At 48.5% G+C, this 24,174-nt stretch overlaps 1 protein-coding gene across 1 annotated transcript; it reads right to left on the bottom strand.

Annotated features, from left to right (window-relative positions):
* SETD7 (SET domain containing 7, histone lysine methyltransferase) lies at window positions 1-24,174 on the bottom strand. Its single transcript, XM_054172746.1, has 8 exons — window positions 24,080-24,174; window positions 17,086-17,215; window positions 9,704-9,905; window positions 7,845-8,034; window positions 5,746-5,827; window positions 3,342-3,459; window positions 2,876-3,033; window positions 1-1,023 (listed from the first exon to the last, which is right to left on the bottom strand). Exons 1-8 carry the CDS (start codon window positions 24,117-24,119, stop codon window positions 843-845), a joined length of 1,101 nt encoding a protein of 366 aa, XP_054028721.1. The 5' UTR covers window positions 24,120-24,174; the 3' UTR covers window positions 1-842.

The raw sequence follows: 24,174 nt of genomic DNA on the forward strand, positions 1-24,174 counted from the left end.
CAAAACAAAGCAAATCCATTTTTCTCCTTTCAGAACAAAAAAAAGAAATCTTCATGCAAAGAACAGCTTCGTTTGCGTGTCATAATCATCAACTCAATAAAAGAAGCCAGCCGTTAAAAGGCTAGATAAATATTAGGTTTGGACATGTTGCTATACTACTTAAGAGAGCCACAGAGACCAACACACAGCACTCTCACATACACACACACAAGCCTTTCCACTAGTTAGAAAGGATTTTGTTTTCCCCCCTGCAAAAGAGGATCCGTAGAAAGAACAACGTTCAGACAAGAGGGAAGGGGGAGTTAAAACCCAGCCTCCTAGATGCTAATAAATAAACTGCTCTATTGCAAGATTCAGATCAAAGGTTTAAAAAGGCAAAGTTATGCTACTATCAGAGAATATCAAAATGTTACTGTTACCATCACAAGTGGCATATATGCAAAATGCAGTTGCACAATAATGCCTAGGCAGGTAAGAGAGCAACACTAAGTCTGCCGACTAAAAGTGAATGCTATACCCACTTCAGTTGTCTAAGTCTTTTGGCATCTTTGCATATGGTGCAAAAGCAGAAGCTACCAAAGAATACCACACCTCCTATAGAATAGTAAATAATTTCTCCAGATAAGACTGGTGCAACACTAGCTAATTTTGTTTTAAATCTGCTATGAGTAACACAGTCAAACCTAGTTAGTATGCAAGAAAACTTAGCTCTTAACACAGGATGCAAAGTTATGATGCAACAGCATGAACAATCCCTGGTTGTCCAGTTTTCAGTATAAAGGTAGTGCATAGATCCGAGATTCTGTTTCAGTTTGCTTGAACCAAGGAGGAGCTTCCCCCTTTCACTTTTGCTGGGCGGCCTGGAAAGCTTTCAGTTCCAGCTGGTACCACTCCGGCGCCTCTGGCCCGTTCTGCCCCACGGGGTTGTGGTCGTAGCCGTAAGCCACTGTTAACTCTTCATCCTTCTCCACAGCCCTGATGGTGCGAATGCACTTGATAGGCCCAAAGCGAGGGTGGACAAACCTAGGCAAAGATTAAAACACGTTCACTAGGCTCAGCTGTTTGCTCACGGATGCTGTTAACCCCTTCCACAGCTTCAGAAGCCAGTCACGGCCCAGAGTGTCATCACATAGCCTGGTATCACATGAGTAGATTGCTTTGAGTCAACCTCATGAAGGCTCTTTAGAATCATAGAATCAATAAGGTTGGAAAAGACCTCAAAGACCATCAACTCCAACCTGTCACCCAAGACCTCCTGACTACTAAACCATGGCTTCAAGTGCCACGTCCAATCCCTTTTTGAACACCTTTAGTCTTGACAGAAGAAGGCTGAGAGGGGATCTTATTGATGTCTATAAACATCTGAGGGTGCCAGTCTCCTTTTTTTGGTGGTGTCCAGCGATAGGACAAGGAGCAACAGGTAGAAGCAGGAACACAGGAAGCTCCACCTCAACATGAGGAGACACTTCATGGTGAGGCTGACAGAGCACTGGAGCAGGCTGCCCAGAGAGGTTGTGGAGTTTTTCCTGCTCTGGAGACTTTCAAAACCTGCCTGGATGCCTTCCTGCATGACCTGTCCTAGGTGTCCAGGGGGGGGCTGGACTCAATCTCTGCAGATCCCTTCCAACCCTTAACATTCTATGATTCTATAAATAAAGGCAAAACTATTGGTATATTGAAGCAGCTTTGTGTATCTCTGTTACTTGAAGGTTTTCAACAGCCCTACAACATTTATTTGTAATAAATGAAGCAAAATTAATCACTGCTACATACCCTGGGTTTGCAGTGGTAAACAGAACAGGACAGACTATGAGGGACTGGGGAGCATGGAAAATTGCTCACCTTCATACTCTCAGTGCAAGTCACCTACCAAACAATCCTGACACACTTCTGCACATCATCTCCCAGGGGCCCACAGGAAAGGCAACTGCCTTATTTCATAAAGGAAAACTACTTCTTACATATATATCTGCACAGGTCTGATTGTTGATACACTAGTATGAAAATATTTATACCCTGGAGCCTGTGAGTACATCTAAAGGTTGCCAGTGCTCTGCACCAGCTGCAGAGCAGCAAGATGCTTATGTTTTGAGTTTCAGAAACAACAGCACTTTAGATGACCTTAGCCAAGCACCTGTAGTTGAGCAAACAGTGAAGACCTAGGCAAGCCAGAATTTAGGGAGCTGTGCTTACACCTTTTATAATCAAGAGGCAAGTTCCTGAAGTTCATGGTAACACTAACACAGTTGCAGACTTCAAGATACTCCACAGCATAAGTCCCAAAAGACTCAATGTCTCCATCTGCTACATCTGTGTCAGCAGAAGCTCCTCCAGTGCGTGCCTGGACCCCTTACTCCTCAGCCCCACCATGTGACCCCAGACTGCTGGGCTGGAGCTTCTCAGCACTGGTTTGGCCACACCTTGAGTACTGTGTCCAGTTCTGGGCTCCTCAGTTTAAGAAGGACATTGAGACACTTGAACATGTCCAGAGAAAGGCAACGAGGCTGGGAAGAGGTCTCGAGCACAGCCCTATGAGGAGAGGCTGAGGGACCTGGGGTTGTTTGGCCTCTCCCAGGCAACCAGTGGCAGAACAAGAAGACATAGTCTCAAGCTGCACCAGGGGAAGTTTAGGCTCAAGGTGAGGAGAAAGTTCTTCACAGAAAGAGTAATTGGCCATTGGAATTGTGCTGCCCAGGGAGGTGGTGGAGTCACCGTCCCTGGAGGTGTTCAAAAGGGGATTGGACGTGGCACTTGGAGCCATGGTTTAGTTAGTCACGAGGTGTTAGGTAATAGGTTGGACTTGATGATCTCTTGAGGTCTTTTCCAACCTGGTTGATTCCATGATTCCACTCCTGAAACATGGGACTCTACTTACGGGTCATAGATGCAGTTAGGAGTGAAAGAATGGTTTGCCTTATGCCCCAGTGAGGCACAGTACTTGGCGGCATGGTTGTAGGGCTCTGGCACGTCTATGACTGTCTCATCATCCAGGGATATGGTATTTCCATTGAGGGCCCAGTCTCTGCCATCTACCTAGTTTGCAAGGCAAAAAAAAAAGTAATAAAATCAGTGTGTGTGTGTAGGAATCAATTTTGCCAGCAAGCTGAAGGCAAACATTCAAATCTATGCAATTAAAGCTTTTCCTGCAAGTCATTAAACAAGCAAGTAACACAACCACCACCCTTTGCTTTTTTAATGCATGCACAGGTGAGCATGCACTTTGTTTAAATTAAACTCCATCACATTAAAATCTTAGAAGAGGGTGCCTGCAAAAATCCTGCTGCAAGAAGGGTTTCAGCAGGAGCAATGAGAATTCAGAGTGACTCTCTGCTCTCCTTTACCTCCTGGTGTGTGATTCGCACTCCGTTGTAGAAGGACATAACAGTGCTGGCTTCTGCTGCTATTTTGGAAAACAATCCTTCTCCAGCACTGGAAATGAGAGACACATCAACATACACCCTGCAAGGGGAAAGGGGCATGGAATCAGTGAGCAGCCACAGTCTTCACTTTCAAGAAGTATTATCACAACACTACTGGCAGAAGGGCTTCAATGTAGTAATAATAACAGCAGCAGTAATTCAAACCCTCCAGAAGCAACTCCTCCCTCCTTCCTCTTTTCCAAATGTTCTACTTTGTCAGATGGGGATTTGGTGTAAAGTGAGGGCTGACTTTATCTGTTAGCTTGAGTTTTTATTTCTTGGTGGGTTTTTCTTTCAAAGTGCCAGTCTACTATTGCTCCTCAATGATGCTTTAAACTCAGGAACACCCTCAACAGCATATCAGAACTCAGAGATCCTCTCTAAGCGGAGGCTGGTGGTGTGGATGTGCACAGATTATTCCTCCTCTGAGCAAGTCTTCAAAGTGAAGCCCTAGATCTTCAAGCCCTTGATACAAATGAATGCCAGCATTTTACTAATTGCTTATTTAGACATCTCAGAGAATCAGAAACTGGTTTCAAGCAAGGTACCTACAGAGCTTGGCCTCTTAGAGGTCTAGGGCTTGATACAAATGAATGCCAGCATTTTACCAGTTGCTTATTTAGACATCTCCAACCTTATTGATTCTATGATCTCAGAGTATCAGAAAATTATTTCAAGCAAAGTACCTACAGAGCATGGCCTCTTAGAAGTCTAGGTAAAATGTGTAGTTGTGGAATAGCCACAGAAGAGGGGACTATGATAAGGCAATGTCTGAGGAACATGTTTTGACAGTACATGGTTGTCCTCAAACAGTATTTCACTTTCCTCCAGCTTTACAATTTACCCTTGCCTTTTTGCCTCATCTGGAGGGAAGGGAGAAAACTTTGCCCAAGGCATGCCATCCACTGAGGCACACCAAACACACACAGCACACTGCAAACTGAAGCTGGCCAAACACCCAGAAAACAGAGACCAGCAGTGGGTTCTCTTGCTCAGAAGGTTGCAGATGTGGGCTATTAGTGGAGTCCAGGGCTTGACTGAAGGGGTCTTTGAAATGCTCAGAAATTATCCCAGTTTAATCTTTCAGAAAGTATCTCTGTCCTATCCAGCAGAGTGCAATTTTATCATGCAAACCAGGAATGAATTCAATCGAGTCACACGCTGACGGATGTGCGGCTAGTGCTGTCCCCCAGGGATCAGTGCTGGGCCCCATCCTGATTAGTATCTTCACTCATGATCTGGATGAGGGGATTGAGTCAGTCATCAGTAAAATTGCAGATAGCACCAAGTTGGGAGCAGATGTTGATCAGTTAGAGGGTAGAAGGGCTCTGCAGAGGGACCTTGACAGGCTGGACAGATGGGCAGAGTACCCATGATGATGGCATTCAACAAGTCCAAGAGCTGGGTGCTGCACTTTGGCCACAACAACCCCATGCAGCACTACAGGCTGGGGTCAGAGTGGCTGGAGAGCTGCCAAACAGAAAGGGACCTGGGGGTACTGATTGACAGCTGCCTAAACATGAGCCAGCAGCGTGCCCAAGTGTCCAAGATGACCAATGGCATCCTGGCCTGCATCAAGAATAGTGTGGCCAGCAGGAGCAGGGAAGTCATTCTGCCCCTGTACGCTGCACTGGTTAGGTCACACCTTGAGTCCTGTGTCCAGTTCTGGGCCCCTCAGTTTAGGAAAGATGTTGAGACACTTGGATATGTCCAGAGAAGGGCAACGAAGCTGGGGAGAGGTCTCAAGCACAGCCCTATGAGGAGAGGCTAAGGGAGCTGGGGTTGTTTAGCCTGGAGAAGAGGAGGCTCAGGGGAGACCTTCTTGCCCTCTACAACTACCTGAAGGGAGGTTGTAGCCAGGAGGGAGTTGGTCTCTTCTGCCAGGCAACCAGCACCAGAACAAGAGGACACAGTCTCAAGCTGTGCCAGGGGAAGTTTAGGCTGGAGGTGAGGAGAAAGTTCTTCCCAGACAGAGTTGTTAGCCATTGGAATGTGCTGCCCAGGGAGGTGGTGGAGTCCCCATCCCTGGAGGTATTCAAAAGGGGATTTGATGTGGCACTTGGTGCCATGGTTTAGTAGTCCTGAGGTGTTGGGTGACAGGTTGGACTCGATGATCTTTGAGGTCTCTCCCAACCTTATTGATTCTATGATTCAATTAGTTTCATTTCACAAAGCCTCCCACGCCCCTCCTTTACAATTTCAACATGACAGAAGGTTTGCAAAATTAGGTCCTAAATATTTAACAGCAAAGAAATATGGACAGTATCAAAAGAAAGAGAAAAGGGGGGAAAAAAAACCCAAAACAAAACAAAACACCAGAACTTACCTCTCTGACTCATAAGGATCAGGAAGAAGTGCATTAGTAGAAATGCAAGACGAAGTAGACTTGTCAAAACTGTATACTGGGCCTAAAACAAAACAACACAACAAAGGAAATGAGCTAATTAGCAGCACTGAAAGCAAAGCAACCTTTAACTTCATCAAGACATTCAAAAATTCAATTTTATTGTCTGCTTTCCAAAAAGAATATTCAAGCAGAACTGCACCTATAAAAGGTCTTCAGTGAGCTACTGTTTCTAGATCACTTTTTCCCCCCACTTAGAAGAGCAGTATTATGTGTCCAGAGAAGGGCCATGAGGAGGATCAGAGGACTGGGGAGCCTCTCCTATGAGGACAGAGAGTTGGGGCTGTTCAGCCTGGAGAAGAAAAGGCTCTGAGGAGACCTTCTTGCAGCATTCCAGTATCTGAAGGGGGCTACAAGAAAGCTGGGCAAGGACTTTCTAGCTTGTCAGGGAGTGATAGGACTGGGGGGAATGGAACAAAAATAGAAATGGGTAGATTCAGATTGGATGTTAGGAAGAATTTCTTCCCCATGAGGGTGGTGAGAGACTGGAACAGCTTGCCCAGGGAGGTGGTAGAAGCCTCATTCCTGAAGCTTTTTAAGGCTGGATGTGGCTGTGAGCAAACTGATGCAGTGTGAGGTGTCCCCGCCCATGGCAGGGGGGTTGGAACTAGATGATCCTTGAGGTCCCTTCCAACCTTGACAATTCTATGATTATGACTAACAGAGGATATCTATGTTCCTCAAACTCCCAACTTTTCAAGGACTTTCAAAACTGACCATCCCAGGGTTGCTGATTAAAATGAAGCAAAGCAAAACCCATAATATAATCAATAACACACTAAGTGTTAAAAAGAAAAGTAAATCTTGGGCTATTTCAAATCTGAAATGTTTTCTAGTCCAAATCCTGAAGAGACCTCAGCCAGAAGATAATGTTTAGTAACCACAAAGTGCACTTGCTACAGTCATTCATTTCCTGCCATTGACAAGGAGCTCAGTGGTACAGCTCTAATTAGATACTTAAATTCTTCTGCAATCAACTGTCAGAGGACTATGTGGGAGACAGGTTGAGAAACAGTATTGCCAAGTTGGATAGAAGGCCATTGTCCCCTGGTGTCCAAGATCTGTTCTGGCTGAAGGCAGCTCCCTCCAGAGTGTAACTAAATCCTGTTTCCAAAGCACAACTGTACTCTCTCAGAAGAGATGGTTTGGTTATTGTTATCACAACTGAGTGATTAAAAACATTCAATGTCACATCCATCTGCCTCTTTATGCCTCCTCACTGAGTTTTATGTTCTTGTTTCACAGCAAGTAAGCCAATCTTTGCTGGGAAAGCAGAAAACATCTTAACATAGTCCCTGTTTATGACCACCCTGCCTGCAGCTTAACCCACTCTGCTCCAAAACATCACATACACCTTAGAGCAACAAAAACCACACCAGAACTATAGGTCCCAGACATCACTGCCCTGGAGAAGCAGCACTGCATGTGCCACAGGCACCACTGTGACCTTAACCATTTCATAGGTGCTTTCTAGCAGCAGGACTAGGCAGACTGAAGGGGGCTGGTGAATCACACTGTTACACAATAACTGAATCTACTGCACTAATTCCAGTCCCTGTGTCCTTTCAGCTCCCTGACAGAGATGCCAGAACATTCACAGTGCTGACATTCACTTGCACAAACCCAGCTGCCAGAGCTCCAACCAAACCATGGCCTCCCTCTCCACTTCTAATTCTATTTACTAATGAAACAAAGCCTGTAGCTGTGCCAGCACAGCTAGGCAGGTTTTCATGCTGTCACAGATGTCAATGGGGTGTGTGCATGTGTTGAGCAGGTCCACACCCATGAGAGAAGGGTTACCAAATGCAGCCCAGCAGCACCACCCCATGGGTCACTGCCCATCTGCTCCCAGAGCAAAGGGAGCGCCCCACAAGCCTTTCTGGCTTCTCACTAACAGACTCACCATCTCATTGCAGTCAGCCTTTACTCTCTAATGGGGAACATCACAGGAGCCAAACTATTTTGTTTGCAACCAACAGCTGGTAGTAAGAATGCAAGTTTCCCTGCTAAGCTGAACTTACTGCCTGGTACCACTTCAAACTGAGGTTTCCCATCCTCTAGAGATGTCAGAGTTGCCAGTTTTGCTTCTATCATTTCTCCATCTATGAACCTTCCAGAATATGCAGTTTTGCCATCAGGGTACACATAGGCTATCTTCTCCCCAGTCATCTCCCCTTCTTCATTCACTTCTCCCACAAGGCTGCCTCCATCCTGAAAGCACAGGCAAGCAAGAAAAGTTACATTTTTAACATAGTTATCCTTTAGTATCTTCAGTAAATGAGTAAGATTTTCTCCCAACCTTTCTAAACTACAGTAAGTTCAGCTATGAGATCATGAAAAGGAGAGGGAAGCTGGGTGAAGTCATTCCAGTCAGGATAAAACTGCTGAAACCTCGTCTGAAACAGGCAAAACCCCAAGGTCTTTCCTTCTGTGGGACACAGAGACTGAGTTCCAAGTGGCAAAACTCCTGTGCAACAGTTTTCAAACCAAGGCTCAAAGCCACGAACACACACTGTCTTGAGTTTTCTTAGGGCAAGGCTATGGTGGAGGAAAGAAACAAAATGAATACATGGCCTTGTTCACTGATAATTCACAGTACATCAAAACAACTTGTGAGGGGTTTGGAGCACAAGCCCTGTGAGGGGAGGCTGAGGGAGCTGGGGTTGTTTAGCCTGGAGAAAGAAGAGGCTCAGGGGAGATGTTCTTGCTGTCTACAACTACCTGAAGGGAGGTTGTAGCCAGGTGGGGGTTGGTCTCTTCTCCCAGGCAAGCAGCACCAGAACAAGAGGACACAGTCTCAAGCTGTGCCAGGGGAGGTTTAGGCTGGATGTTAGGAAGAAGTTCTTCATAGAGAGAGAGATTGGCCGTTGGAATGTGCTGCCCAGGGAGGTGGTGGAGTCACCATCACTGGAGGTGTTTAAAAAGAGCCTGGCTGGGGTGGTTGGTGCCATGGTTTAGTTCATTAGATGGTGCTGGGTGATAGGTTGGACTTGATGATCTCAAAGGTCTCTTCCAACCTAGTTAATTCTATTCTAACTGATGCTTAAGAAAAAGACTTGATTCTCTGTCCCAGCATCCCCCCATGACATCAGGTGGTACTCAGTGAGAACAACTGTTTGCTGAAAGCCACCATCAGCAACACCTTAATTTCTGAAGTTCACACATTTTAGCCCTGGGCTTTGCCATCTGTGATTTGCCTGCAGCTCAGCTCAGGCCTATTTACAGAACTGCAGAATGAGATGCAGAGAGCAGCACAGGTCTAACAACTTTCAAGTGTTTACTTCAAAAAGGGCAAGGAAACCTCTTCAAATAATGCCCAGGAGCAAAACCAGCAGGTGTGATGTGGAAGCAGACTGATTTTAGATCAAGATCACCGCACACAGACTCCGTTTCATAGGCTGGCACCATTCTGCTCGAGGATAAAAGAGCTTCAAAGGGTGTAGTATGAAACAGCGAACCTTAAGTTTGGGTAAAAATCAGTGTACAAAACATCTCACACAGAACCACACAACAACTACTGCTTCCATGGCAAAGATTGTTTGGGTTTTTTTCTGAAACACCTTGAACCCTTTAGTCTGGCATGACAACAATGATTAACAAGCTCTAAATATCCACATTTCCAGGAGGTGTTTAGGAAGAGACTGGATGAGGCGCTTGGTGCCGTGGTTTAGTTGATTAGATGGTGTTGGGTGATAGGTTGGACTCGATGATCTCAAAGGTCTTTTCCAACCTGGTTAAATCTATTCTATTCCATCCAGACTTCTGGGTGTTGCTTTTTTGGCTAGCTGGGTCATGGTGGGTGTTTGTTTCAGCTGGGGAGAGAAGATGCATGCATAGTGGTGCTATTCTGCAGGGAAGAGGGCAGGTGGTCAAGGCTTACCGGGTAATAAATCCAACAAACTCCATGTCGAATGTTGTCCTTGTACTGCCCTTTGAATATCAGCCGCCCGTCACTGTCATACTCCTGGGCTGGTCCATTCAGCTCTCCATCCACATAGGTGCCATGAAGGACCACTCCATCCTCATAGGTGTAGATTCCCTGGCCTTGCAGGGCATCATCCACATAGTACCCTTCCAGGGTGCTGGGAAAGAGAAAGAAAACAACAGTGGAAGACTTTTCGCCTTTCTAAGAGGAAAAGGCACAAGCCTGCTCCTCTGCTCTTCGTTCTACACACCACTGGCACAGAGAGGCTGAGGGAAAACCTTCACAAAACTCAGGTCTGAATAGAAGGTAACTATTATTGCCTGCCTTGCTATTGCTGGGTACCCTACGTGGCTTGGTGCCATGGTTCAGTTGATTAGATAGTGCTGGATGACAGGTTGGACTTGATGATCTCCAAGGTCTTTTCCAACCTGCTTAATTCTATTCTATCCTAACCCTCCCAGAAACAGACACCACCACTCTGACAATCACAGCTTTTCCTCATTTGCTCAGTGGCCTCTCTCCAAGAGCCCAGGCTGACATGGGGCACAGCTATGTGCCACTGGACTGAGAGGTTTGCTGAAAGGCTTGGACGCAGCTGCCAGGGCTCCCTTGCTGGGACACCACTTCCAGCATCACTCCTCTGTTCCCTGCCAGCCATTACTATCCCCCATGTCTGAAACTCTGATTTGAGGGGGACAAAGGGAAGAGGAGTGGGGAAGTAAACCTGACTTTTCTGGAAAGCCAAGATGAACAAGAGAAACTTTTTCCTATGGACCTTCAAAGGCAGAGAACAACCTAAGCTGTCCCTTCACCTGGGTGTGCTGCATGGGCACAGCATCATGCACCTAAATTGATGAGCCCTTTTCATGGCCAAAGGAGAAATTATTGCTCAAACAGGCTACTCTGACATGAGGATTTTCCACCTCCTACATTTGGATCTTTACTGACATCTCTCTGGTGAGGTGAAATTACCACACAGTAGGCTCACAAGAGGGCACAAACTGCAACCTGCTACTGGTCCAGTCTTAGCTCCTTAGGGATACACTCAGCAGCAATCTGTATCTGCTAGAAGCACTGCCATGTTTTAGGTATTGCTATTAAAATGGAACACAGCCTGTCAAACAGAACCAGTGCTGCACTTGGATTTGAGCAATGGAACATTTCACTTCAGTTTTGTCTTACAACCCTTCTAGAAGGGGCACAGCAGCACCCTGCAACCTGCTTTGCTTGCTTCCTTACAAAGCAGGCTGCTGAAAGTACAACAAATGAGAGTGCAACTGCAAAACAAGAGAGATCTACTGAGCTAATCCTACCAGGTTAGAACTAGCATAATTGTATTTAGCTTTTCCCCCCAGCAGGTTCCTTTAACCTTTCCCCCCCAACAGGTTCCTTCAGCTAACAGCCAGCTGCAGCACACAGAGTGCCACTGCAGAATTCTGTTTCTGATGCAGACACCCAAGGTATAAACCCCAAGAGCATCTGGAAGCACAAGACTCTATATAGACTCATAGAATGGTTTCAGTTGGAAGGGACCTCGAAGATCATCTAGTTCCAAGCCTCCTGCTATTGGCAAGGGCACCTTCCACTAGCCCAAGCTGCTCAAGGTCCCATTCAACCTGGCCTAGAACATCTCCAGGGAGGGGGCATCCGCAGTCTCCCTGAGCAACCTGTTCCAGGGTCTCACCACTCTCAGTGTAAAGAATTTCTTCCTAATCTCCAGTCTAAACCTCCTGTCCTCAAGCTTCAATCCACTCTACAAATATTTTACAAACCTGATTTTCCAGAGCTCTGGGAAGGAATTGTTTCCTCTGCATTAACTTTCTAGTTGAAAGCTCCCCTCCATGTTTTTACATAACCTTGGCAAGCTGGCTGAGTTTTCCATGGGAAAACACACTACAGCCAAAGCCAAACCAGATGCAGGACAGGGAGGCTGTGTTACTACTCTGCAGTCAAATGAACCTCTTGATCCAGGCTGCTACAGAGCTGCACAGCTATGGCACCACAGGGAAGGCACAGAGCAGATGAGGGAACAAGCAGAAATCTGTGCACTGACTTGGACTATAAATTACATCATTTTCTCCTCCAGTTCACAGACCACCAGATTTGAATTTCCTTGTAGCTGGCACCACACAGAGTACACATGTAGGATTACTCTTTAAAAGAAGCAACCACCCCCAGTTTATGTAATGAAACAGACCAAAAAAAACCCACCCTTCTTGTTACCTTTAATGGTATTAGCTAACAAGTTGCTAAATTACAAGACTGATTCAGCACTGGGGTTAAAAAAAAAAGCCCAAATCTTTCCTTTTATTGTAACTCAGACTTTTGGTTTTGTTTCTTTGTATTAAGCTTCAAACAATGTCCAAAAGATCCATTTCTTTTTACTCTCATGTCATAGAATTTACAGGGATGGATAGGATCATCTAGTTCCAAACCCCCTGCCAGGGGCAGGGACACCTCGCACTGCAGCAGGTTGCTCACAGCCACATGCAGCCTGGCCTTAAAAACCTTCAGGGATGAGGCTTCCACCACCTCCCTGGGCAACCTGTTCCAGTGTCTCACCACCCTCATGGTGAAGAACTTCTTCCTAACATCCAATCTGAATCTATTTTTGCTCCATTCCCCCCAGGCCTATCACTACCTCCACATCTTTCAACTTTGCACAGAAGTTCAGGATCTCAAGCTTCTATACTTTTCAGGGGGGTTTGAGTTATTTCCAACCCCACTCCTCCTTTTCTCACTCTCTTTTTAAGCCTTCAGGGTATGGTGTACTTGCAATTAAGACCTGACCAGCACAAAGAGGACTAAAGCACAGTTAGTTATCTGGTAATAGCTTGTGTTCACTGTCTCACATCTTCACAGAGAGATTTGTTTGCCATTGGAATGTGCTGCCCAGGGAGGTGGTGGAGGCACCGTCCCTGGAGGAGTTCAAGAGGGGACTGGATGTGGCACTTGGTGCCATGGTTTAGTAGTCAGGAGGTGTTGGGTGACAGGTTGGACTTGATCTCTGAGGTCTTTTCCAACCTTATTGATTCTATGAAAGAGACTGTATCCTGCATAACAAAACCACACTAACACAAACCCTGAGCTAGCCAGAATTCCTCCAGTTTGCTTCCCAGATTATCATATTTGTGACAATGCAAAGTTTTACTACCAAGTCATGATTTATCAGATGTACTCTCTTCCCATTAGCCACAGGCATAGGAGGAATCTAGGATATCCACTACCTATGAAATAAACCAACCATGAGCTGGGCAGGAGTGGAATACTCACTCCTGCAATATCCTTTTAGGTATTCAGCTCCATGGACAGGCCCTGATCCCCCACTCTGATTCATAGAATCAATAAGGTTGGAAAAGACCTCAAAGATCATCAGTTCCAGCCTGTCACCCAACACCTCAGGACTGCTAAACCATGGCACCAAGTACCACATCCAATCCCCTCTTGAACACCTCCAGGGATGGTGAATCCACCACCTCCCTGGGCAGCACATTCCAAGGGCTAACAGCTCTCTCTGGGAAGAACTTTCTCCTCACCTCCAGCCTAATTCCTCTCTATATGGGAACATGGAAAACTTGTTCTCAAAACTAATGCCATTCTCTGCTGTTCTCTGGGAGAGAGACAAGAGCTTCTAGCTAAGGAGAACAGCAGCTGCAGCTCAGTGCCAAGCCCAGCTCTCATGCTTGCAGTTAATGCACAAAGTGTTTTGTGACGTGCGCTGCCACCAAGGAAAGCTCAAGTCCAGGATCCAAAACAGGGACTATGCCAGAGGTGAAACTTCCCTCTCTGGAAGAGTATGTTGTGTTTTGTTGCATTTTTGAAGGAGGAGGAGGAGGAAAAAATAACTGGTATTCCGTTCCAGCTTTCCACTCCCTTCAATAATCAGCAGGAAGGGGAGCAGCTATTCCAGTAAAGGGGAAAGTTTTCACTGAGGCAAACAAGGCAGCCAGGCAGACAATCCTGTTTCCCAGCACTCAGAAAATGAAAATGCTTACACTGCTGTCAGTCCAGCATCTGACATGACTCAACTGTTCCCAAACAACAGACCTACAGCCCTTCAGCTCTCAGCCTTTACCAGCAGCCCACCAGGGAAGCCGAGCCAGGAATGCCCAAACCAGCTCACCTACTGCACTGAGGCACACAATACTGAAAGGGGAGAAGGGCTTTGAGGCATTCTGGGGATGTTTCTCCTCTTCATGAGCACTCAGCCTTGCCCATGGCACAGCTAATGGAAACAGCACCACCCCACATCCTGGTTCAGGCCAGGTCATTCCTCCGGCAACACATCCTGACACCTGCGCCGTCCACATCAGAGAGCAGCCTGCTGGCTGGCTGGGCAGAGCTGGGCAAGCTGCAACATCTTTAGCAACCAGGCTCACTGCTTGCTTTCAGGCTGCTGTGGCTAGATTACAGCAACCTTAGGGCAGCTTACAAAAATATCCCACTTTCCACAGCCACACTGCAGACTCTGTTTGGGCATTTTCCATTCTGCTAGTTCCTGAACTCATCCTACAGCCTTTTCCTGCAGCATACTACAGCTCCATTTTCTGAAGGGTAACAAAGTAAGTATTAAAAAAAAGGGGGAGGGAAAAAGGGGCAAACACAAAAGGGGGGCAAAGCAAAAAAGGGCCAAACAAAAGGGGAGGGAAGGGGGGAACCCCCAAAAAGGGCCAAACAAAAGGAGGGGAGGGGAAACAAAGAGAAGAGCTGGCAACACTGAACAAAAATGGTTCAGCAGCAGCCTGAGCTTTCCCACAGAGCACTGTCTGTCCCCTGGATTACTTGGGAGGAGCAGCCCCACAAGCAAAATACTGGGTCAGTTGCCCTGCCTGTACCATCAGCAACTGCTCTGCTGAGATCATCAGCAAGCACAGAAGCACTATGTACATGTGTCCACAGAGAGGTTGGCTGCCAGCTTAAAGAAAAAAAAAGTAGTAACAAAAAATAAAGGCTATTTTAGAGAGGTCAGCTGCTGGGCAGGACTGATGTTCAGCTACTCACACAGGATTTAATAAGCCCCATCCCCAACAACAGGGGAGATTTTTCTCCATCCAAGCTCAGAGGCCAGAGCAGCCTCTGCACAACTGAATGAATACCTCTTTCTCATGGAAAAAACCACCACCAAGCACACACACACACAAATGTATTAAACCACACAATCCCCAGCATGCAGCAACTGCAGAAGCACAACTGACTCACTGAGACAAGCACAATACCTCTGCTCCTGCTCAGGAGTTTGCTGAGCAGGAGGAGAGCGGAGCCGGCACGACTGTGGCTTTAAGGGCTGCTATTCATAGTGCCGCCGACAGCTGCAGGCCCATGAAGAATCGTGGCATTTTATGCATCTGCTGCTCCTTGGGAGGAAGCTCTGAGCAACTGCACAGGGAAATGCTGCAGGGATCAGTCTTGGGACTCAGGGACCTGTCCTGGGACCAGTCCTGTGCAACATCTTTGTGGGTGCCGTGGACAGTGGCATTGAGAGCACCCTCAGCAAGTTTGCTGATGACACCAAGCTGTGTGGTGCAGCAGACAGGCTGAAGGGAAGGGATGCCATCCAGAGGGACCTGGACAGGCTGGAGAGGTGGGCACAAGCCAACCTCATGAGGGTCAACAAGACCAAGTGCAGGGTCCTGCATCTCGGTTGAGGCAATCCCAGGTACAAATCCAGGCTGGGCAGTGACTGGCTGGAAAGCAGCCCTGAGGAGAGAGACTTGGGGGTGCTGGTGGACAAGAAGCTCAACAGGAGCTCTCAGTGTGCGTTTGCAGCCCAGAAAGCCAATCAGATCCTGGGCTGCAGCAAGAGAAGTGTGGCCAGCAGGGCAAGGGAGGTGATTCTCCCACTCTACTCAGCTCTGGTGAGACCCCACCTGGAGTACTGCCTCCAGTTCTGGAGCCCCTATTACAAGAGGGATATGGAGGTGCTGGAAGGTGTCCAGAGAAGGGCCACGAGGATGAGCAGAGGGCTGGAGCACCTCTCTCTGAAAGGGTTGGGGCTGTTCAGTCTGGAGAAGAGAAGGCTCTGAGGTGACCTTACAGTAGCCTTCTAGTATCTGAAGGGGGCTACAAGAAGGCTGGGGAGGGACTTCTTAGGATCTCAGGTAGTGATAGGACAAGGGAGAATGGAATGAAGCTGGAGGTGGGGAGATTCAGGCTGGACATAAGGAAGAAGTTCTTCACCATGAGAGTGGTGAAGCCCTGGAATGGGTTGTCCAGGGAGGTGGTTGGGGCCCCATCCCTGGAGGTGTTTAAGAGCAGGCTGGATGAGGCTCTGGCCAGCCTGATTTAGTGTGAGGTGTCCCTGCCCATGGCAGGGGGGTTGGAACTAGATGATCCTTGTGGTCCCTTCCAACCCTGACTGATTCTGAGCTGGGGGGGAGGGGGAAGATGCACGAGGTGTTCATAACGAAGACCCCCAGAACAAAACCAACGTGCGCGGGAGCGGACTAGTCCGGTTTCACTGCCACGGCTCCCAGGGCACAGAGGGGAAACTACAGGGGATTTTCTGAAAGCACATCAGGTCACAAGCAACTTGCAGAGGATTAGGCAGAGTTGGGAATAAACCCATAGCTAACTCAGTCTTTCCACCACTGAGCAATTTCCAAGACCAAGCATAGGCACCGCTGTAAAGGTCCTATGCCGGTGTATGAGGTCTGGCAGAGGGAGCTCCCAGCCCAGCTGTGATCTCTGTACAGGGCTAGAAGACAAAGAAAGAATTTCACCTGCAGTCATAGAGTTGAACTCAGCAGTTCCATGTTATGGTTAGCCATTGGAATGGGCTGCTCAGGGAGGTGGTGGAGTCACCATCACTGGAGGTGTTTAGGAAGAGACTGGATGGGGCTGGAGGTGAGGAGAAAGTTCTTCCCAGAGAGAGCTGTTAGCTGTTGGAAAGTGCTGCCCAGGGAGGTGGTGGAGTCACCGTCCCTGGAGGTGTTCATGAGGGGATTGGACGTGGCACTTGGTGCCATGGTTTAGTAGTCATGAGGTGCTGGGTGACAGGTTGGACTTGATGATCTTTGAGGTCTTTCCCCACCTTACTGATTCTATGATAATTTCCAATAGCTCTGACCACCCCTCCCTTCTTATGGTCTAATTAGTTTGTAACTTTACAGTGCTAAAAGAGCTCACACCACTGCATTCTCCCACCAGGAAATGCCTCCAGGCATCACACCACACACAAAGCCCCCAGGCCTACAGCAGCAGGAGAGCAAAACCTTCCAGACACAGCTTTTTTGTTTTAACGAGCACGCAGCACAGGATCAATGTGGATTAGTGTTGTATCACTGGAAGGAGGAGGCAGAATACAGATGAAAAAACAAAATGGAAGAGTCAGTGTCTACCTTCCATCAAAAAAGAAGAACTTGCCACGGCCATTCTTTTCTCCATGCACAAAGTTCCCCTCAAATCTGTCTGTGGATGAATAGGTGACGGTACAGAACCCGTGTGGCAACCCATCATCGTCTAGGTGCCCTGAAACAAAACACAAAGAGCAAAACAAAAAGGACACATTAAACACTGCAGGCAACTGCAAACCTGTTCTGATTATGCAGATGCTGGGAATGCAGCAGCTCCCTAGAACAAAAAGAGTAATCCACATCAAAACATTTCTGTCTGGAACAGTGATTCAGCGCTACTGAAGTCTGTACTTGGGGAACACACTCTGCTTAAAATAAAAAGCAAAAAGGGTCAGGAGCAAAGGGAGAAGGGATGAGAGACAGGAGAGAGGAGAATAAGCAAAAAGGTATCTTTCTGAAAGAAAGAAGGTGAATAGAATGGAATAGACCAGACCAGGTTGGAAAAGACCTTTGAGATCACTGAGTCCAACCTATCATCCAACACCATCCAATCAACTAAACCATGGCACCAAGCACCCCATCCAGTCTCTTCCTAAGCACCGCCAGGGATGGTGACTCCACCTCCCTGGGCAGCACATTCCAATGGCCAATCTGTCTTTCTATGAAGATCTTCTTCCTAACATCCAGCCTGAACCTCCCCTGGCACAGCTTGAGACTGTGTCCTCTTGTTCTGGTGCTGCTTGCCTGGGAGAAGAGACCAACCCCCTCCTGGCTACAACCTCCCTTCAGGTAGTTGTAGACAGCAAGAACATCTCCCCTGAGCCTCCTCTTCTCCAGGCTAAGCAACCCCAGCTCCCTCAGCCTCTCCTCACAGGGCTGTGCTCCAAACCCCTCCCCAGCTTTGTTGCCCTTCTCTGGACACCTTCCAGCAACTCAACATCTTTCCTAAACTGAGGAGCCCAGAACTGGACACAGGACTCAAGGTGTGGCCTAACCAGTGCTGAGTACAGGGCAGAATGACCTCCCTGCTCCTGCTGGCCACACTGTTCCTGATCCAGGCCAGGATGCCATTGGCCTTCTTGGCCACCTGGGCACACTGCAGGCTCATGTTCAGCCTACCATCAACCAGTACCCCCAGGTCCCTCTCTGCCTGGCTGCTCTCCAGCCACTCTGCCCCCAGCCTGTAGCACTGCCTGGGGTTGCTGTGGCCAATGTGCAGAACCTGGCACTTGGATGTGTTCAATCTCCTGCCCTTGGACTCTGCCCAGCCGGTGAAGGCCCCCCTGCAGAGCCTCTCTACCCTCTAACAGATCATATATTCATACATTCAGAAAAAAAAAAACAAACACCAAAAAAAACTCATCTAAAATATGTATTTTCTGGTGAGAGCAGAAGAGATTTAGAAAGAACAGGTTTGGGGTTTCCCCCCTCAATAAATACCTGTTTTACAAGAATGTGGATGTGTCACCCCATAGCTATCTGCACAGGCATTTAAAGAAATAAGGCATGTCATGCCTATACTACTATACCCTTGCAGTATGTCACTCCCCACTCTTAGCTCATCTTTTTACTGCTGCTCTCTGATGCCTTCCTGACATGTGCAGGTTCCAGCTCCCCATCCTGTTCCCCTTCCAAGCCGTAACAGCTTTCCCCATTGCAACTGCTGCACGCTGGGGAAGCAGAGGGATGACACCCTTGGAACCTCATCTGCATGGGTCTGTATTTCACACAATACAACTGGCCAACTCCAATTAGGTTAAAGCTCCTACTGCATCTCCATCTGCCTCTTCAAAGCCTAAAGGAAGAAGAGTGTTTTAAGCAGCTGTTACTGGGCAGCTTACCCGTATGAACTTGGGAGCCCTCAGCACCCCGGGAGCAGAACGCTGCTCTGACTGCACAATGAAGATGCTCAAGCTCAGCAGGGCTGCTTTCAGCCCAGCCTGGGTGTAATGAGCTCCCACTGTGACATTTTAGCAAGTCTAAATTTTGCATGAAACCTGAGGACTAAATAAGGGCTGTCACATCACATATTTACATCATTCCTAAATAAATAAATGAAAACTGACCTCTGATCTCCTGAGACTCTGGGTGAGGCACACAAAGCCTTAAGAATCACAGAATCAACAAGGCTGGAAGAGACCTCAAAGATCATCAAGTCCAACCTGTCACCCAACACCTCATGACTGCTAAACCATGGCACCAAGTGCCATGTCCAATCCCTTTTTGAACACCTCCCAGGACGGTGACTCCACCACCTCCCTGGGCAGCACATTCCAATGGCTAACAACTCTCTCTGTGAAGAACTTTCTCCTCACCTCCAGCCTAAACTTCCCCTGGTGCAGCTTGAGACTGTGTCCTCTTGTTCTGGTGCTGATTGCCTGGGAGAAGAGACCAACCCCCACCTGGCTACAACCTCCCTTCAGGTAGTTGTAGAGAGCAATAAGGTCTCCTCTGAGCCTCCTCTTCCCCAGGCTAAACAATCCCAGCTCCCTTAGAGATGAGAGACAGCTCATGCATCCACCTCTACAGACTCTGGGTCAAGCTTTTCCCTCACCAAATTTACCCCAAACTAGAAAGCTTAAATACACATATGAAAAGGAAGGAACAACCTCCAGTGTAAGGAGGCACAATTCCAGCCCAGGCCAACACAGGCAACATGAGGCACAAACATCACCAAACCTCAAGTCCTGTGCCCAGAGAGAAACCAGGCTGTGCAGAGAGCAGTGGGAAAAGACAGCCACTCATATGGCTTCAGGAGTTCATCTGTTCATGCCCTGATTGCAACAGGTCCTTAGGGTTCCATGGGAACAAGGGTACCCAGAGGGGGCACACACATGCGCATGTGTTTTTCTCACAGCACCATAACCTACTCCTTCCTTGGAATGCTTCAGGGCCCCTCAGGGCCATCACAAACAGGGCATGGTAAGCCTGTGGGGCAGCATCTGCTTAAGAAGTCCTCTCCCATGAGGTGCACAAAGTGCCCTAGACTTTTACACCAGCATACTATACAGCACAGGATTCTTTGTGAGGATATATTTCCAAGCATTTGTCTATCTCAAAGTAAAATGTCACTAAAAAAAGAGAGAGAGGAAGATAAAGGAAGTGGGGGGGAAAGAGCTAAGTAATTGTTCCTCAAAGGAAGCAAGTAAGGCTGTGCAGGTTTATTACCCATCCCTGCACTTGTTACACTGAGTATGGAAATGCAGATGATGCACAGGATAAAATAATAGTGAGATACCTGAACTCTTCCAGGAGCCAAGATTCCCCCCTTGACCCTTCCCATGTGTGCTCTCCAAAGTTTCTCTTGCACCTGCTCTGGCACCTGTCTATGCAAGTCAGTAAGTGGGCAGAAAACTCTTCCCTTTAATGTTGGGTTGGGAGAAGAAAGGCTTTCCCCCCCTCCCATTCAGCTGAGATACCTCAGGATCTCAGGGGCAAAGTTCTAGCACTTATGTCGATTTCACTGAAGGATCGGTGAAATTTCTGCTGTGAACACCTCTTGCAGAGCAAACCCGTAAATGTTAGCAGAGTTGCTTTTAAAGGCTTCTGTTTTATCAACATGGGAAGGGTATAAAGGTGTAAGTTGGCAAACCCCAAACAGTAGCAGTTTTCCCCCTCACCAGGGGAGCAAAACTGCTACAAAACACTTCAATTTCAATCTATACATACAAATAGATACAGAGAGACACACACAGAGACAGATGGCTTCAGTGTTGTTAAAAACAACACCACCCAAACTTTTAACTTTGTTGCCTGTGACTATTCAGTTTGGTCAAGAGGTTTCTGGAAGGCAAAGCCCAACACAAAAAAGCTGCTGTGCTCACACACAGCACACATGGCAGGACCTTTGCACAGTAGGATACAGGCTATCCCAGAGATTTGAAAGGTCAGCTAGTGAAAAGATAAAAGGGTCTTAATCTCAGCCATAGCACAAAGAATCCAAGTCTTCTAATGTTTTCCCCTGCTGAAAAACAACCAACCATATTCCTCACCCCAACAAAAGAGACACAAAGTCTCTCTTAGTCAACAGGGGGAACAAAAGCAGTTTCAAGTTTAAGTACATAGAGGAAACTTTTCCTATATAGAATCAATAAGGTTGGAAAGACCTCAAAGATCATCGAGTCCAACCTGTCACCCAACACCTCAGGACTACTAAAGCATGGCACCAAGTGCCACGTCCAATCCCCTCTTGAACATCTCCAGGGGTGCTGACTCCATCACCTCCCTGGGCAGCACATTCCAACAGCTAACAACTCTCTCTGTGAAGAACTTTCTCCTCACCTCGAGCCTAAACTTCCCCTGGCACAGTCTGAGACTGTGTCCTCTTGTTCTGGTGCTGGTTGCCTGGGAGAAGAGACCAACTCCCTCCTGCCTACAGCCTCCCTTCAGGGAGTTGTACACAGCAATAACGTCCCCCCTGATCCTCCTCTTCTCCAGAAGCCTTTAGGCTCTAATCTTCTTCCAGATGAAGTCAATAGAAAAGAAATCCTCATTACTTCAGCAGGAGCAAAGCAGAGTGCTCCACTTCCCTTTCTCACCTCCCTTCTCCATTTGTGAAAATAAACCCCAAACATCTAAACACATCTTCTAATTATTGTCAAGCCTGACTTTCCTTACTTCAAGGGTCTCCAAGTTCTCCTCTTAAGCACAGACCTGCTCAAGGAAGGGACTGACACCAGTAGGAGTTAGGTCACAATACAGCATGATGGGACCACTTCCTGAAAGCCCTGATGGATACAGGCCAGAGATAAAAGCCCTTTGCTAACATCATCATCATCATTATTACTTGACAGAAGGCATACAGTGTGCATCACCAATAAAAGCCTCTGCCTGCAAAGATGCCAGATGGATGTTTTGGGAACAACAACAATAAACCAACCCTTCCCCCCTTACCAAAAAAAACCCAAGCAGCCTGCTCTTTTCTATCAGATTTCCAACTCCCTTTGGGTCAGTGCAACACCACTCAGCCATCCCACTCAGCCCCAGACACCACCCTGCTTCTGTGTCACCCCAAACCCCAAGTATTTTCATAGACACTGAATAATGTAAGCTTTAAAGACTCCTTTCCTTAGCCCACAGAAACTCAAGCAGTGATACAAGGACCAAAGCCACCACTCTCTGCCCAAGACACAATTGTAAGGCATAGATTTGAGGAGGAGGGAGGAAAGGGAGGGCAAAAGACACCTATTATGGCACAGGGCACACCCCATCCATAGCATCCCTGCCTTCGATGAATCTCTCTCCCTTCACAACCGTGTTTTACACAACAAAGCTTCCCTCTGGCTCTGTTACCACATATCTAGACAACAAATCCAGACCCTAGCAGCAGACCCCAGTTTAGCTCACATCTGACTAAGCTGCCGTGCTCAGTGCCTTCTTCCGAGTAATGTGCTGCCAGGCCTAATCCTCCTGCCACAGGATGCCAACAGCCCACCGCCGAGCGATGTGAATTACCGGCATCGTCACAGGCAGCTCCGTGCTTCCGTGCTTAATCCCAACAGCTGAAACCCCAGGAGCTCTGCTCCCGCCCTGCGAGGAGCTCCCGGGCAGCAGGTGCTTCCCCGGAGAGCTGCAGGAGGCTCCCAAATGCCCCACGGGATGACAACATTCTAGTGCGAGGTGTCCCTGCCCATGGCAAGGGGGTTGGAACTAGATGATCCTTGAGGTCCCTTCCAACCCTAACGATTATTCTATGATTCTAACCCTCTGCTGCCGTTAGATTTCATCGCTTTGTGCCGCGGTTGCCACCAGGGATGCCTGCCAGAGGCTGCGCCCTCTGGTTTAAACTTTTCAAGGGTTAGTTCTCCGCTCACAAAACGAGAGATCGGTCTGCCTGCTCCCATACGGGTGACTCACGTCCAGCTCTCTGCCATGGCTCCTTGCTCCAGCCGTTCTCGTTTTTCCCTTTTCCCCTGGCGCTAACAGGCTCCGAGAGCGGCTGCCCCTCACCTCCAGAGTATTAACCAAGAATGGGTACACCTGATAACTCATCCACCTCTGAGGGAGCTTGCTAAGCTTCAGGAGAAAGGATTCCTCCTTCACAAGCCTTGCCGCCCTGCTCACGGGCAGGACTAGTCAGTAATTACATCTAAGCAGATTGTGGGAAAGGTTTGTGACTTTGTATGTTTGTATCTTCTTAGGGATGCACAAATGTTACCACTTGAATAAGTCACAAGGAGTAGTTTCAAGGAACAACTTCAGGTTTCATGTGGAGGCTTCTAAAAATCCTTATACCTTGCAGGACAGTCGGGCTGGATGATTTCAAAGGTCTTTTCCAACCTAGCCGACTCTCTGGCTGTGATTCTAAATGACACAGCTCTCCAGGCTACGCGGCCCGCAGTCCGGACGGCAGCTCCCGTGGCGGTAAGCGGCTCGGAGCAGACTGGGCAGCCCAGCCTCGGTACAGTGCCACGGGCGGGGCGGCGGCTACCCCAAGCACGGAAAGGGCCACCGGCCTGCCGTACAAACCGCTAAGGGCACCGGCCGCAGCGGCCAGAGTGCCACCGCCTGTACCGGGGCACAGCAGCCACGGCAAAAATAATTTCTTTTTTTTTATATATATACATTTTTTTTCCATACTGATAACGTCACCAGCAGGCTCAGGGGCCGGAGCCTCACGCTTGGGCTGGCACTGCGGAGCCGGAGCGCTCCGCTGCAGGCGGCAGCCGAGCTACGCCACCGGCAAGAGGCTGCCACCGGCAAAGAGGCTGCTACCGACTGCCCTAAGCCAGACACGCCCGGCTCCGCCGCGGCGGCCCCGCACCGGCCCTACCGCCCGGTGCTGCCCCTCGCCCCGGCATCCCCCCTACCCCCGCCGCCGGTCACACACCGCCACGTGCGCAGCGGCGGCCCGGCCGTTGCATAAGCCCGCTGATGTCATGCGCTGCCTCCGGCACCGGGCGCCCCTCTCCAGCCAACGCCGCCGGCCTGCGCCCCCCCCCCCCCCCCGCCCCACTCCTCCCGGGCGCCCGTGGGGCCACCTCCCCCATCGCCCGCCGGTGCCGATGGCTGCCCCACTACCCCTTCCAGGGGCAGGTACCTTCCACGGTCTCCTCCAGCGTCTCCTCGTCGCTGTCCATGGCGGCGGCAGCAGCGGCAGGCGGGGCACAGCCGCGGTATCCCGGGTGGGCGCGC

The sequence above is a fragment of the Dryobates pubescens genome, chromosome 24, assembly GCF_014839835.1.
Source record: "Dryobates pubescens isolate bDryPub1 chromosome 24, bDryPub1.pri, whole genome shotgun sequence".
In the NCBI taxonomy this organism is placed as follows: Eukaryota; Metazoa; Chordata; class Aves; order Piciformes; family Picidae; genus Dryobates; species Dryobates pubescens.

Bases quoted from the DNA above. Each gene is read 5' to 3' on its own strand.
- SETD7 (XM_054172746.1), bottom strand. From the start codon at position 24,119: ATGGACAGCGACGAGGAGACGCTGGAGGAGACCGTGGAAG. The intron at 17,216-24,079 runs GTACCTGCCCCT...GTTTTGTTTCAG, and splicing joins GCTGGAGGAGACCGTGGAAG to GGCACCTAGACGATGATGGG. The intron at 3,034-3,341 runs GTAAAGGAGAGC...CTTGCAAACTAG, and splicing joins TGCGAATCACACACCAGGAG to GTAGATGGCAGAGACTGGGC.